Source organism: Sebastes umbrosus, chromosome 6 (genome assembly GCF_015220745.1).
Source record: "Sebastes umbrosus isolate fSebUmb1 chromosome 6, fSebUmb1.pri, whole genome shotgun sequence".
Classification (NCBI taxonomy): domain Eukaryota; kingdom Metazoa; phylum Chordata; class Actinopteri; order Perciformes; family Sebastidae; genus Sebastes; species Sebastes umbrosus.
The window spans coordinates 31427066-31443972 of NC_051274.1; the positions used below are offsets into that span (position 1 = coordinate 31427066).

Genomic DNA, 16907 nt, shown 5'->3' on the forward strand with positions numbered 1-16907 from the left:
AATATTGCTGCTACAGAAACCTGTACATTTGTCTTTAAGGCGAGATATAAGGATGCAGATTTGCCTCATTGTTTTAGATATTATTTTGTTAACAACTCTCAGTTTCAACCAGACAGGCTGATAATCTTCATCTTTCTTTGTATAAAACATCCCGTGGTCAGTTTTTTATCAGATTTCGTGGAGTTATCTTATGGAATGAAAATGTCCATTTGATGGATTCCTCTGTGTCAAGAGACTTGACTGACGAAAACTTTTGATATGGGAAAAAAATGATCACTCTGGAAGTGAAGACATGGATCTTCATTAAGAGAGGCAGGTGTCCACAGAGACCCGGCCCAGGTGAAGGAGCTGGGAGGGGGCGGCTCGGCGAGCGAAGGCAGACATTTTTTATTTTTTTTTGCAGGTCAAACTTCACCCCCTAACCTCCATGATAGAATGACAACCAGCAAAGAAAAAAAATGGCTGCCACTTCAACTGTGCAATTATGACTTAAAGGTCCCATATCGTGCTCATTTTCAGGTTCATACTTGTATTTTGTGTTTCTACTAAAACATCTTTACATGCTGTAATGTTAAAAAAAACGTTATTTTCCTCATACTGTCTGTCTGAATATACCTGTATTTACCCCTCTGTCTGAAACGCTCCGTTTTAGAGCATTTCAACGGAATTGCGTTGCTAGGCAACAGCTTGGGTCCATGTTTACTTCCTGTCAGCTGATGTCATTCACATCCACTGCATCAGGAAATAAACTGGGACACATTTAGAATGTTTACATTTCAAACCGTGTAATGGTGTAAATATTGTATATTTGTGACATCACAAATGGACAGAAATCCTATAACGGCTTGTTTCAAACGCACAGTTTCTGAATACTCTGAATTCTGTATATTGAGTGTTTTGATAGTTTAACAGTATTTATACAGTACTTAAAACCTGCTTTATAATATAACAGACATGAAAATCTCACTTTTTACAATATGGGACTTTTAACAACACAATAATTAAGCGCATTAATTCAACTGTGCAATAATTACACAATTAATGATAGATCCTATTTTTCAGCATTATTATTAGCACTGCTGTTATACATATTTCTTGTTTATATTTTCTTATGATTCCTCCCCACCCCGGGGGTCAATAAAGTATTTTGTAGTGGGAGGGTGCAGGGACCAGGAGGGGAATTGGGCCAATTCAGTGCGCTCTGAACGTATCTCCTACCTAAATGTCCGACAGTCCGTGAAGGCACCAGGCTGCAACCCTCCGAGAGAAGCAGACTGAAGCTCGGAGCGGAGAGACTACAGAGCGGAGGAGACGGAGACGGCCATCTTAGAGCTACCGTGGTAACCGACACTACATCATCACCTCCGACTGGATTTATACTTCTTTCTTCTTGTTGGGGACAAAACAATTCCCAAGGGGGAAGAAGGAGAAGAAGGTTTGTTTGTCTCACGTCGCCGCAGGTTGAAGTCGGGATGCGGTTCGGAGGGAATAATCAACCGTTAACGTCCGTTACCGGACTGCTGGTCCTCCTCGGACTCGGACTGCTCTGTGCGGCGGTGGAGGCGGCTAAAGGTAAACTAAGCCCGGCTTTACGTCCCGTTGTGTTGTGTTATGTTGTATTATGTTGTGTTATGTTATATCTGTCTGTAACGGCTTCTTTACGGCGGTTAAAACAGCCGTTAAGCTGAGCGATGTTCATGAACCTGTTCAGAGGATGGTTTTCTCCGGAGCCGCAGCAGATTGGATGATGTAGAGAAGCACCGCGGCGGTGGCAAGTGCATCCCTGCGATTTAACATTTAACCGTTAATAACCTCAAAATTACACATCATATTGTAAATTAATTATATGTGTGTAAGATTTAAAAAAACAACTAAATTTTATGACACTGGTGTCTTTTTTTTTCGCTTCTTCTTATCAATTTAATATAAAGAGTTTATAATTTTTATTTTTTTAACTTGCTCGTAAACGTTGCTCCCCATCCCTATCATTAAGGCTATTTTGCATAATTAGAGCAATAAGTGATGATTTCTTTCTTTACCACACTTTATTTATGGGGATTTATTCTCCCATTTAATAGGCCTTTGGTTGCAGCTTTGGTTGGCTACGCATTGCAGATCCTTCCTCCATCACAAACCCCCCTTGTTTTTTTATCAGTGCATTTAATAATTCATGTGCAGAAGGAAAAAAAGCCCCTCAGTTAGTGCTTGGGCCTGCTCATGACTGTGTATATATAAAGAGCTTCATTTGGATGGACACACAGACTGACTGACTGTGCAGAGACATGCCTTTATTTGCTGCAGGGCGGTCCACCTCCCTCCTTTTTTTTTTTTTTTACAGCAGCTCACTGCTCAATGCATTTATAGACTCTGTGTTTTCATGTTAAACTCAATATCCACTGACTCCCCCAGTGTGAGCTTCCTGTTTCAGGGCAGGTGCATGTTAGTCACTGGCCATATCAGCATGCCTGGGCCTGGCCAGTCACTATTGCTGCAGGCTGGTGGTGTGTTTTCAATGTTACACCCTGTTTTATTCTCTATGAATGCTCCATAAATACCCATAAAAAATCTGCACAGGAGCTTCTAATCCAGACACATTTTTACTGTTGCCATGTCAGCACAGCACTGGGAGGCTACTATTTGTAATTTATTTTATCATCAATCAAAAAGGAAAAAGGCCTGTAGCAGTTGGTGGCGTGTGTGAATACAGCTTTTTCATGTCAAGTGTGTGTTTGTAAAGTGCACCTGCTGCTGCTTTCCCTGCTCTTATCACCATCTCCGTGAGAGCTTATCATTTTTTTTAAACCAAAGGTCACTCGCTTATTTTGTGCACCACCTCTTTATCACCTGCAGTCCAGCTTTTTCATGGCTTGTTGTTGATAATTTTTTTATTAGCAGCCACCTTGCAGCAGATGAGGAAGCTCATATATAGAGAGGCAAAGTCCATCCCCTTCCGGTGGACCACCATGGGACCTTATTTTGGAAATAAATCATAGACATATATACATAGACGCCGCATTGGACGCTTCAGCCTGTTGCGGCGATACGTCAACTTGAACGCCATATTGGACCGGACAAGACTGGCCTGTAACCCTATACAAGTGAACGGGGGAGCTGCCGTTTTTCTGGATAAAAAGCACTATAACGTCTACATTTCTCAACCGATTTTGTTGAGTTGGTATAATATTAAAGGGTTTATGATCTACGTGGAGTAGAAAAATAAAATTTTGTCTCCAGTTACTTAGAATTTTGATAGTTCAGCTGTAATCGCTGCTAGACGCTCAGGAGACGAGTGTGTACTGTAGGCTTACATGAACCGAATTTTCGTTTGAATATAAAACAATTCATTGAAATCGGTTGAGAAATGTAGATGTTACAGTGCTTTTTATCCAGAAAAACGGCAGCTCCCCCATTCACTTGTATAGGGTTACAGGCCAGTCTTGCCCGGTCCAATATGGCGCCCACGTTGACGTACGATCCAGGAGTCAATGCGGCGTCTAAGTATATCTGTCTATAGGAAAAAATAGGTTCGTTCGAGATGAGCCAGGCCGGCGCAGAATCGATCACCGGCGATTGGCGCGCAATGCACGCCGGTTAGATTTGTGTCCGACTTGGTCCCGACTTGCTCTGACGTCGTGCACACGTGGGCAATGATAACCTAACGAGATCGAGGCGGCCGCAGTTGCTCTCCACCGACTGCAAGACCCAGGGCATGATGGGAAACGCCTGGCTGCCGCCTGATCAAACAGCTGATTGGCTCCTAGGTTTGTCAACAAGGAGTGCTCATTACAATGTGATTTACAAGGCGGCAGACATAAAAATAATAAAGGATAGAATCCAATGCCAGATACACGCACATTTCCACATATATTTACAAACAAATATATAAATCCCAACGTGGTCTACAAACTACAAGTAGCCTACAGATCTGATCTAACAGGATGTAACTGTTCCTGTGACTTCCTGTAAATTCTTTGCTGGAAACGGCTGGAAACTGTCCGACTTGACCGCAGCTTTTTGTCACCGCCCCCTGCTGTTGCCGCCTGATCTCGTCTACTTTCCAGGCGAGGCGCAGTTCATCTCGAACGAGCCAAATATGTACGTTAGTCAACAGCGAGACACAAATATTGTTTTGATCCTGTTTGAATTGCACCATGAATCACACATGATGTTTGTCAATTTAAAACATAATTTTGCAAGTCAAGAAAGTCTCAGTTTGTCGTAGTATCATTTAGTTTTGTGTGAAACCGCTCAGTGAACTATATCGCTCGTCTCGCACAATATATGTCACCAACAATAGCTAGCTGGCTTACTTAGCTATATTCCACGCACCAATGAAACGTTATCGTACCTGATGTGTTTTATTCAGCGTCTTCTGGTCTTTTTATCAGCCAGGAAGAAAAAGAACGAGCGAGACCCGTTGCATCGTTGCTTTAGCGAGAAAGACGTCACTTACGCAACTTTGGGCGCGTAGTCTTTCTAATTATGTATTTTCACACTTATACTTCAACAGTTTTACAACAAACTGAGACTTTATTGACTTGCAAAGTCAAAAGTAAATGGACAAACATCATATGTATGATTCATGGTGCAATTCAGGTCCCATGGTGGTCCACCGGAAGGGGAGGGAGGTACTTCGCCTCTCTATACTCCTCCGGCTTTTCCCTACATTATTCTTGCTCCTGAATCCTCTCGTGTCTACAAATGATTTTATCACTAAAGAAACAAACTCACATTCAGGTGAATTTAGCAGCATTGGCAGGAGATGTTGTGCTCCTCAGCTATTTGCCTACACAAACATTCATCACTGATGACATGGCTACAACAAACCTTGAAGGAATCTGTTGAAAAAATATGTTTTTGATACACATCAGAATTCCTACCCAGCCTTTATATGATTCATTACACTGCCAGCAAGGAACTGTCAGTGTGTGTGAAACTGGTGCAAACACATATCTTCTGTGGCAGGCCTGCTGAAGCCTCAGAGCGATTTTTAGGCGTTTTAACTCTTTGGTGTTGTCCACCGCTTTTAATGTTCTTTTTCTCCTGGAGTTTCTCATCTTGTCCGTCATGGTTTTTGTCACTTGTTTTCTAGTTCTCGCCCATGTCATTATTTCTTTTTCTGTTATGAGCAGCTGCTTCATGTTCTGGAGTCAAACATTATGTCTGCTGAAATGAATGAGCTTCCTCTGTGCACACAGCCAGACAAAGGAAAAGCTGGCTGCTGGGAAGTTTCTTGGCCCCATTCATCATCGAATTAAGTGATTCTAGTTGAACAAATTGGATGCCCTGCTTTGTGTGGTGCTGAGTTAACATATGCGTTCCCCCTCACGTTGCAGTAGTACATCTTACAGGTTAGGTGCACGTTTTCACCCCAAAGTCTTCCTCCCCTTGCATTCATTGGAGAAGCCTACCATTGATCCACTGAAAATTACATGTCAGTTACGGTTAGAGCAATGCATCAGGTCAATATTTTCCCTTTTAAATTGTAACGCCTCTGAGGTTCCTCCCTGATCACAGCCTCATTAAATATTCTGTTTATTTTATGCTCATATGTCAATGCATAAAACATGCAGGAAAATATTTTACACATTTTCTTTAACATTTTTCTTCTACTGCGGCTTTCGTGTTTTTATTTGAAAAATTATTTAAATGATTCATGATCATTATATCTTAAAGGGAGATTTGTCAAGTATTTAATACTCTCATCAACATGGGAGTGGGCTAATATGCTGCTTTATGCAAATGTATGTATATATTTATTATTGGAAATCCATCAACAACACAAAACAATGACAGATATTGTCCAGAAACCCTCACAGGTACTGCATTTAGCACAAAAAATATGCTCAAATCATAACATGGCAAACTGCAGCCCAACAGGCAACAACAGCTGTCCGTGTGTCAGTGTGCTGACTAAAAACTGCATGTGATTATCATAAAGTGGGCATGTCTGTAAAGGGGAGACTCGTGGGTACCCATAGAACCCATTTACATTCACATATCTTGAGGTCAGAGGTCAAGGGACCCCTTTAAAAATGGCCATGCCAGTTTTTCCTCATCAAAATGTAGCGCAAGTTTGGAGCGTTATTTAACCTCCTTTGCGACAAGCTAGTATGACTTGTTTGGTACCAATGGATTCCTAATGCGTTAAAGAAATTAGTGGCGTTAAAATTAATTTGCATTAACTCCTTATTATGACATTAACTTTGACAGCCCTAGTTGAAACCTTCTGCCTGGCTTATGAGATTCTCTAATCCCATATAGGTAGGGATGCATGACGATATCAGCACGTCACCGGCCAGAAATGAACATTTCCTCCCTTATGACAGCCCGATAAGATGACGTGATGCTAACCGTTGGCGAAGCGGTTGCAAAAACAAATATGTGTGCGGTGTGGAGGTATATTGTTTGTGAACTTGTGAAATAGGTTAAATTTCCTCCGGTTGTGCCTATTTTCAGGATTGTCTCAATGACAGCATCATCATGAATATGTAGCCTAAAATACAAATAAATATGTCATGCCTAACCTAACCTAAGTTGAAGTAGTTTTCTTATTTTGCCCAGTGAATGTGTACATTTTGATCTACCAGTGGGCCATCATGATAACAGTAGCCATAATAATATGTTAATTCCTCTACAGGAAAGACTTGATGTTCTCTGCAATTAGGTGGAAATAATATGTGCGTTAGTGTGTATATCAGCATCGGCAATCTGCCAAAATGAGTTGTAAAATATTGTAGAACTGCAACAATTAAATGCTTAGTTGTTAACTATTAAATTAATCGCCAACTATTTTGATAATCGATTAATCTGCTTGAGTCATTCTTTAAGAAAAAAAGTAAAAATTCAAAACTTAAATGTGAATATTTTCTGGTTTCTCAACTCCTCTATGACAGTAAACTGAATATCTTTGAGTTGTGGACAAAACAAGACATTTGAGGACATCATCTTGGGCTTTGGGAAACATTTTTCCACCATTTTCTGACATTTTAGAGACCAAACAACTAATCGATTAATTGAGAAAATAATCGACAGATTCAGCGACAATGAAAAAAATCGTTAGTAGCAGCCCTAAAATATTGGCATATTGGATATCAGCAAAAATCGAACCTTGTGCATCCCTTACATATAGGTCTATCAATTAGAGCATCCCAGAAACCAAAACGTAGGATGACTGCCATCAGTGACTCGGTTGACCCCGGGGAAATAAACATGCTCACATTTGACGCTCAAATGTGCCCTTTTAGCTCCCAACAATCTGCATGACATAAGTCATCTTGCTATATTATGGCAAACAGAAACTATGTGGATGCACACAGCTGACAATGGAGGCATTGTTCGACTCTCCCATGCAGCTCTCGTAACGCTGTTGTGTGCCATCATTCAGAGCCGGTTTACAGACTTGTTTCTCCTCAGAAATAACATCATTAAACATCAACGGGCTGATGGCTAATGACAGAAAATCCATGTTTCCCTTTGAACATGTCAGGGCTTTTGTCATCTGGTAAAACAAAAAGAGAAAAAGTCAGCTTGTCATCAGCGCGTCACTTTAGGTGGTTTTGATTGATAGGACGCATTTCATTTGATGTTTAGTGATGTGCTCCACGTATTCCCACAGTGTCACTACAAGATTCATGGCTTAATCATCATCATTGGACACAGATGCAACTAAAGAGGACTCGGAGAGCGCATACCTTTGCATAATCCTAAACATGTGCTATTTTAATTCTAATTGACTGATGGCAGCTATGATTTTTGAAGAATACTTCAAGTCTGCGCAGGAATATTAAGGCTTTGTTCAAGGATGGATTCTGCAAAGTTTTCAGTGAGTTATGGCCTTTTATTATTAAACTTTGATGGACTGAAAACACACCGTGAAAGAGTTAAACTTGTAAGACGAAAACGCGGACAACTCCCAGGCCGGACAACGCCGTGGTAGCGACCTGTCAATTACAAGGTAGCCCCGCCCTAAAGCATCCCCTGCTTTATGGTCTACTTGACTCTAAATGGGACCATAATTTACTAAATGAACATCATGCTGTATTGAAGAAGACTTGAAACTAGCGATTGAGACCATAAACTCATGTTTACAATGTTTACTGAGGTAATAAATCAAGTGAGAAGTAGGCTCATTTTCTCATAGACTTCTTTACAATCAGACTTCTTTTAGCAACCAGAGGAGTCGCCCCCTGCTGGCTGTTAGAAAGAATGCAAGTTTAAGGCTCTTCCGCATTGGTTTCACTTTTCAGACCCGGAGGTAGCTCACTGGTTCAAGAGTTATGGGAGTCGGTGTCAAATATGCTTTGCCCACAAGATATTGGCAGCCAATTAATTATAGGACAACAAAATGGAGCATCAAAAAACTAATAAATATACATGGTCAGACTCAGACAAATATGTGTAAAATCTGGGAAAGATCGGATACAATTTTTTGGGAGAAAACTCTTAAATGGTGGAAGCAGTTAGAGCAGAAATGATTCGATTCGTCACAATGAAAAGAATCTGGGGGAAAATAGGCCTCTGCACCGTATGGTCCAGGATTTATGAGCCCAGTTGTGCCTTGTAACTGGCCACATGTTGGCACTACCCACAGTCAAACCTAATCCCTCGCTCTTTGGTCCATGGCCTACGTTTACACCTAATTTAAATGAAATCTGTTATGTATTTGTAGAGATATCCTGCTGACAATCAGGACTGAGGTAATGAAGGATCTTTGCATTGTTGTTAAATTTAAAATGATTACTGCTTCTGTGGAGTAGTTTAAAAACCAAACATTTTCCCTGTATTTGCCCTGAATAACTTGCCCTTCACACAGGGCCTGTTCCTACAAGTTAACTCTTGCATATTTTCAGTATTTATTCAGAGGATTTCTCAGAGGAACAAAGGGCTTTTAGGCCCAGACTTCAGGGGTCGGGATCTTGACGAAGCACAATGTGGACACTGTTCGAAGGATCGCGACCGAAGCCCCTCAAGAATGTGTGTATGAGATAATCCTCCCGAAAGTGCTAAGTTGTTGAAGCATTTCGATTTGGTAATTTGCCATTTAGTGCAGGAAAGATAGGCCATGAGAATACTGGACTCAATTTGGGTCGGTGGTGACTTTCCTGTCATTGGTGCCTTCAGGGGCTGAATGGAGTCAGTGAACTGTCAAGAATGGGTCATTCAGTTGTGAATATTAAGTCGTGCCAGATGACTGGGAAGTTGTGTCGGCCACCAAGAATGGAGTTTACATTCATGTGGTCCTGATGTTATTCATTGAAGTGCAGAGCGAAAAGTAATATTTAGAAATGAAAACACCAATATGACAACATGTCAGAATATCCAGGATTTTAATTTATTTATTCTCATATTGTATAATGATGTGAATTAGTTGAACAGAGTGAAAACTGTATATTATTAATATTAGTAAGGCTGTCAAACGATTAAAATAGTTAATTGCGATTATCGCAAATTAATCACACGTTTTTTATCTGTTCAAAAGGAACCTTATAGGGAGATTTGTCAAGTATTTAATGCTCTTATCAACATGGGAGTGGACAAATATGCTGCTTTATGCAAATGTATGTATATATCTATTATTGGAAATGAATTAACAACACAAAACAATGACAAATATTGTCCAGAACCCCTCACAGGTACTGCATTTAGCATAATAAAATATGCTCAAATCATAACATGGTAAACTGCAGCCCAACAGGCAACAACAGCTGTCAGTGTGTCAATGTGCTGACTTGACTATGACTTGTCCCAAAACTGCACGTGATTATCATAAAGATAATCATACTCACTCTTTCTCTTCTTTACTGTCTCCTCCTGCGGGAGATAAATTAACGGAAAGCAGCCGATGGCATTTTGGAGGTTTGCCGGCCTCTAACAGGTCTGGACGACGGTAGAGAACAACTTTCAGCTCAAGAGAAAACAAGAGAAAAGTCCTGTTAGAGAAATAAACGAATCACAGTGCAGCCCGATGCGGTGTCGGTGCTGGGAGCTGAGGCGAGAGCGGTCGGTGCTGGTGGACGGTGCACCTCCAAAACGTCCCGAAACTGCATTTCAAACGGCGGACCTCAGCAACATGTCTATCCGTCCTCCGGTGCGCTGTGGCCGGCGTGAGAGAGAGTCGGTGTGTTGCGCTAATTCTTGTTTCATTTGTGCTCTGATTAACAGTAAATTCATCTAAACTGGGTTGAAATTACGTCTGACTATTAACCACACCCCCATCCTCTTTTTGAAAAAGAATGTTTACCAAAAAACAGGAAGTAAAACTGGCTCGACGGGGGCTTTAAGTCCGGTTGCTTCCAGGCGAGAAACTGCCACTGCAGAGCTATTGACATTTGGGCGTGTCCGCATTAAAATTCAGGCTCCATGGGAAACAGGTAACCGAAGAGCACATTACCTGCCGCAGGTCAGCTGCTCTAGTTTAGCTCTAGCCGTCTCACTCTCACTCCTCCACTCTCACTGGCTCTTTTGTGCCACTCACACAGAGAGGCGATTGAGTTGCATTCAAGGCTCTCCGACTCCCCAACCCCCCCCCTCCTTCAGAGGAGTGCCACGGCCGTCGAGGGTGTGTTCGGTTGAGACTGCGTGTAGAGGACAAACAAATGTTGTTGCCTGGCAGGGAAACTGAGAGGCTCTCCTGTGTGAGCAGGGTGTTTGGGGAGCGATGGGGCCCCTGAGGTCTGGGTTTCCTTTAAGGGTCCCTAGAACAGTCCCCAGTCTGTGATTGGAGGTGGCTTGCGTCAACAAGCCGAGGAGCTTGTAAGGCAAGACAAACAGAGAAGTGTGCCCACTGTTTCAGAGCGTGAGCAGATTGTCCATTGATTATTCCCGAGTAGAGAGCCACTCAGCAGCGTAATTGAAGTCATCGCTCAACTCGGATTTGCATGCACCTCGTACCTTGAACTATTTGGCTGCAATTGCTGGTTTCTCTCACTCTGTTGGATATTTGTGTCTGACATCAATAAGTCCTGAAGCTGCCTTCATGAAGGGGCCCTGTGGTTGTTATTGAAAGCGCTCCTTCTGGCAGACACATAATGGCAAGCCGTTTTAACATTTAAAGGTCCCATATCGTGCTCATTTTCAGGCTCATACTTGTATTTTGTGTTTCTACAAGAACATGTTTACATGCTGTAATGTTCAAAAACACATTATTTTCCTCGTACTGTCTGCCTGAATATACCTGTATTCACCCTCTGTCTGAAACGCTCCGTTTTAGTGCATTTCAATGGAATTGCAACGGAATTGCGTTGCTAGGGAACAGCTTGGGTCCATGTTTTTACTTCCTGTCAGCTGATGTTATTTACATTCACTGCAATAGGAAATAAACTGGGACACATTTAGAATGTTTACATTTAAAACCGTGTAATGGTCTAAATATTGTATATTTGTGACATCACAAGTGGACAGAAATCCTAACGGCTTGTTCAAACGCGCAATTTCTGAATACGGGCTGTGTGTATTTCTCTGTAGATTGAGTGTTTTGATAGTTTAACAGTATTTATAAAGCACTTAAACCTGCTTTATAATGTAACTGAAAATCTCACTTTTTACAATATGGGAACTTTAATAGCTAAACTTGACTATTCGGAATTAACATTAGAGATATCTATCTATATTTTGACTAGTCTTAAGACTACTCAAAACGACAGTTAGGGATATCTAAAAAGGACGATGTAGATATCTTGAACTGGAATTCTGACTAGTCAGAGTTAAATTGTAGATATCTGAAACTGGAGTTACGACTAGTCATAATTCAGCTGTGGACATCCGTAATTCACATTACAGATATCTGAAACTGAATTTAACTGAACACATGAATGACAAAAGTAGTTTGAATCGTACTAGTCGTTTTGCCAGGTCAAAATAGAATTATGGATATCTTGAATTAGAGTTTTGACGAGGCAGAATGATGTTGCAGATATCTCTAATGAATATCCTGTCTTGCTGTTAAATGTTAAAACGGCTTGCCATAGACACAGAGATGTTGAATAGAAATCATTGCCTACTGCTCACTCTGAGGCAGTTGGTGTAAGGGGTGCATTTAGCATATTCTTCTGTATTTTTGTTGTCACAGTTTAAAGCGTTCAAATTTTCAAAGCTTTATTCTTTTTTTTTTTTTATGCCATCTCCCTGGAAACACCTCAAGGTCTGATTATCACCTGAGCGCACACACACTGCCTGCTCCTTTCTTCAGTGTGCTGCTGCAGCTAATGGGACTAATATGAAAAACATCCTGGCAACAGAGAGGCTTTATTTAGTCTCAAACAATAAGAAGACAGCCTGCGCACTCTGCTTGTAGACCAGCTACTGCCAGCCATTTCTGTTGTCTGTGATTGGCTGGTTTTGCCGTTAATTAGGGCAAAACCATCCAAAATCGTTTTAAGGCCACTAATTTCTTTAACGCATTAACACAATCGATCTTTCGCAGGTTGTAGTGGGCTCAGTTTTAAAGCTAGAGTGAAGATGTCATACTAGCTTGTCGTGAAGGAGGTTAAATAACACTACGGAGTTACGCTAAATTTTGGCAAGGAAAAACTGTCATGGCCATTTTCAAAGCGGCCCCTTGACCTCTGACCTTAAGATATGTGAATGAAAATGGGTTCTATGGGTACCCACGAGTCTCCCCTTTACAGACATGCTCCACTTCATGATAACCACATGCAGTTTGGGGCAAGTCATAGTCAAGTCAGCACACTGACACACTGACAGCTGTTGTTGCCTGTTGGGCTGCAGTTTGCCATGTTATTATTTGAGCATATTTTTATACTAAATACAGTACCTGCGATTAAATATTTTAATCGATTGACAGTCCTAGTTATTTCATAACAATGATCGGCTTGCTGTACATTATAACTTACTTGTATAGCTCCTTTCATACAGGTTAGTATGGACAGTGAAAACAACAAAAAAGACAAAAACAATTCAACAATTTCACAATTTAATAATTTCCGACCAATGCACATGTGTTTTATGCGATCAACAGTTGAAAGTGAATCCTAAAATTTAAGAATCTGAAAACAGAGAATGGGTGGCATTTATTGTACGATAAATGATTTGAACAATTAATGAATTAATTAATTGTTAATTGATTTCCAATAATAAATATATACATACATACATTACATAAAGCCCTCCCATGTTGATAAGAGTATTAAATACTTGATGAATCTCCCTTTAAGGTACATTTTGAACAGATCTAAAAAATATTTTAATCGATTGACAGCCCTACTGTTAATCTTAAATCATCATAATTTGGGGTAATCAAACATTTGCACCAGAGCGTCGGCTGGTTATTCAGCACTTTTAATCAAAGTTAAACTCATGCACCAGCTGCTCAGTATGTGATTTATGTAACTAACATTTTCACAATGTTGTGCAGTCAGTGGGATAGTTTAGTAGTAAGCACGTACTGTAGTGTAATCTGAAATCTCTGAGGACATGTAACCATGGTAATACAATGGCTGCAAATAGATACTTGGATGTATTATTGCACTAAAGAGTTAAGTATAGCTGATCTGCCTTACAGCGGGGTGCAGCAGAGCTTCACACATTTGCATGCAATCAAAAGAAGATGAAGGCCTGCGGGCTGCCAGACATCAAAAGTAAAATATGAGCTAAATCGATGAAGCGGAGCACCACAACGCGTCACGGGCCTGACACTTGGCTGCACCTTCATCATTACACAACACGCCCTCAGAGGTTCCCAGGCTTTATTGGGCTTCATCTGATAATTAGAGACTGATCATCTGCTGCAGGGATGCTGCTACAATCTGGGCAGCTGTGGTGTGTTTCTCTGGTGACCAGTAGCATCGTATTTAGTTAAGTCTGTGGCAGTAGAGAGGGTTGTACAGTAGCTGCACACGTGCAAAGCTTTTGGTAAGCAATGATTTTACTCTCCCTCCATGAGGAGACATCACATCCAGCCGATCAGACTGTTGTCAGGCTATTAAATAGCTGTTATCAGTCGCTATAACACCCATAGATGTGGGTCAATAGGGACCTACTACACCCATTAGTAGGTTTTATCAAGAAACCAACAATGTGTTTTCTTTGTGTTCGTAGTTGTTTTAACCCAAAAAGATTGCTATTTGCAAAAGAATTTGCAGTTTTGTTGCCTAAACCTAAAGAAGTTGTAGTTATATTGCCTAAATCTAACTGTATTTTTGTTGTTGTCTAAACCTAAAGAAGTTGTAGTTTTGTTGCCTAAACCTAAAGAAGCCTCTTTGTTTGTGTTCAAAGCGTGACGTTTCATTCAGTTTTACATGTTTCACTCTCACTTTTACAACGTAGTAGGCATAGTAGGCTCCTATTGACCCACAACTATGGTGATTATAGCGACTGATAACGCCTATTTAATAGCCCGACAACAGTCAAATTGGGTGTCAAAGCAGCAGTGGCATGGAGGGAGAGGGAGAGGGAGAGGGAGAGGGAGTGTGTACAGGCGTCCTGTTGAATCTCAGGATTAGCTGGACCTATTGTGGCCCTAACATTCTCGCAGGAAGTATTTCATCACGGTTAATAGGTCAAACTGTAAAGGTTAGGCTTCAATAAAACAGCGAGGCAGCCATAAAAAAGGGGCTTTGTCTTTGTGTCCATGTGAATGGTCAGTGGTGTTGCTCCGTTCTTTGAGGGTCATGATAGAAGTCAGCGAGGGCATATCACACTGTTAAATATGTGTTTCATCCCTGAAAGTTTGCTTTGGAGCTTTATATCGTTGATAGTTGGTGTTGTTGACAGATTGGAGTTCCCATTTGAGGGAAAATCACAGAAAAACAGTGATTCTATACTAAGAGAGGTGAGGCTTATTTAGCCTTTACAATACAAGACCATTTATTGTCCTGTGGGTAAATCAGTTAATCACACTTGACAACAAATGATAAAAGAAGACTTGAGTTCAGGCAAGAGTCTGTGGTTGTTTGAAGTGGGGATAGCTACCGGCTATATTGTCTCACCATTGGTATTGCAATGTTATTTCTGCAGCAATGATCCTGACTGTTGTGCTTTTTCCATACTTTATTTAAACCATAACCATAATATAGAAACCCACTCCTAAGTAACAAAACCCAGCCAAAAATAAACCAACCATACAACTAAACTGCATTCTCAATTATGTTTGGAGGAAAACTATATTTTCTCCTTGATTACAGTCGCAGTTTTTAAACAGTTTTAAATGTGGTTAATGTTGTAAATTGAAACAAAACAAAACAAGAACTCAACAAAACTACTTGGTTAGGTTTAATAAAAATTGGAGTGTCAAAGTTAATGATAACGTGTTAGCGCAAATTTGTTTTAATGCCACTAATTTCTTTAAAGCATAAAGGCAAATTGCGATTTTTAGGTTGTAGCAGGCTCCGTTTTAAAGCTAGAGTGGTTTCATATGAAAAAACCTAAGGAATCCATTGGTATTGAGCATATTTTTTATGCTAAATGCAGTACCTGTGAGGGTTTCTTGACAATATTTGTAATTGTTTTGTGTTGTTAATTGATTTCCAGTAATAACTATATACATACATTTGCACAAAGCAAGCATATCTACCCTCTCCAACGTTGTTAAGAGTATTAAATACTTGACAAATCTCCCTTTAAATTTGGAACAGATGAAAAAAATGTGATTCATTTGCGATTAATCGCGATTAAATAATTTAATCGATTGACAGCCCTAGTAAAAAAACATCATGGTTTGGTTAAAATGACAACGACATTGAAACAAAACAAAAACGCAACAAAACTACTTAGTTTGTTTTATTAAAAAAACATCATGGTTTGGCTTAAAATGACTTCGCTTCACACGGGATATTAACAGCGATCTCCTGGAGGAAAGTCCAGTGTTTGTTGGACCCCTCCACCACTCACAGCCGCCCGTAGAGGACTTTCTCGTTTGTTATGCTCATTATTATGCCACGTAACTTTAAATAACGTCATTATTCCACTCCGCTTTCATTAACGGTCGCTCGATACTACATCACCTGCTGCGGCCGTCTGGGGACTTACATAAGCATTTTAGGAGTTTTGACTCCTCATAGTTAACGTAACGTTATCGTCAACTCACTCACTGTAAATGCAAACGTCGGCTGCCGACGCGTTAGTGAGCATTGCAACTGTAACGTTACCGTTATCATCAAACAGTCTAGCGTTAGCTAACTGGTAACGTTAATACTAGCAAGTTTACCTCATTGACTTGGGAATAATTTTCCGCTGCTGCTGCTGCTGCTCCTGCGGCTGCGGCTGTTGTGAGGTTTGTGCGTGTGTGTGTTTACGTTGTCAAGGAAGTTTAATAATAACGCTACTCTGTGGGAACGCTACACAAAACGTGCCATCATTTTCATCGCCGTTCATTCTAATATAACAGGTATTTTTCCTTCAAGTCTCGTCCCAAATTCGTCCCAAAATTAATTATCATCCTCCCCGATCATATTTTTTTCGGCCCCAGGACGTCCTTAAGCTCGAGCCCTGGCATGCACCATTTTAAGAACCAATTTATTTGAAAGCATTAATGGTCGGTTAAAATACGCACTGTGGTTCAAAAGAGTGCACCGTGCAGGTGACAGAGACATAGAGCTGATCAGGAGATGGCTTGGCACGGCACAGCTTGGCACACATAGTCACACTGTAGTACTTTATCCTTGTCCACCTATGTAAGTCAGCCATGTCTCCCTCTCTCTCTCTCTTTCTCTCTCTCTCTCTCTCTACAAAAACCTATTGTTCCCTCTCTTCTCCCTCTGTTTATTATTTTAACGTCTTAATAGTGGATACCGGTGTTAGCGGGACACCTTTACTCATATCATCGTATCATGCTCATTGTTAGACATGCATAATAAAAGTTTGGCAGCCTCCGTTGCTTTGTTTGATGTCTTGCTCGTCGCTTGACCTTGTCAGCGAATGAAGTAGATGTATCCCATTATAGGATTAAG

General features: G+C 40.7%; 1 protein-coding gene across 4 annotated transcripts in view; it reads left to right on the forward strand.

Annotated features, from left to right (window-relative positions):
• The first annotated feature begins 1306 nt into the window (after window positions 1-1306).
• Window positions 1307-16907, forward strand: part of clstn1 (calsyntenin 1) — a 57814-nt gene continuing 42213 nt past the window's right edge. For 2 of the 4 annotated variants that reach the window (XM_037772007.1, XM_037772010.1), the window contains exon 1: window positions 1307-1572. In XM_037772007.1, the coding sequence (XP_037627935.1) occupies window positions 1473-1572 (100 nt within the window). In that variant the 5' untranslated portion in view covers window positions 1307-1472. The remainder of the gene's footprint in view (window positions 1573-16907) is intronic. The other 2 variants (XM_037772008.1, XM_037772011.1) reach the window with 1 other exon arrangement.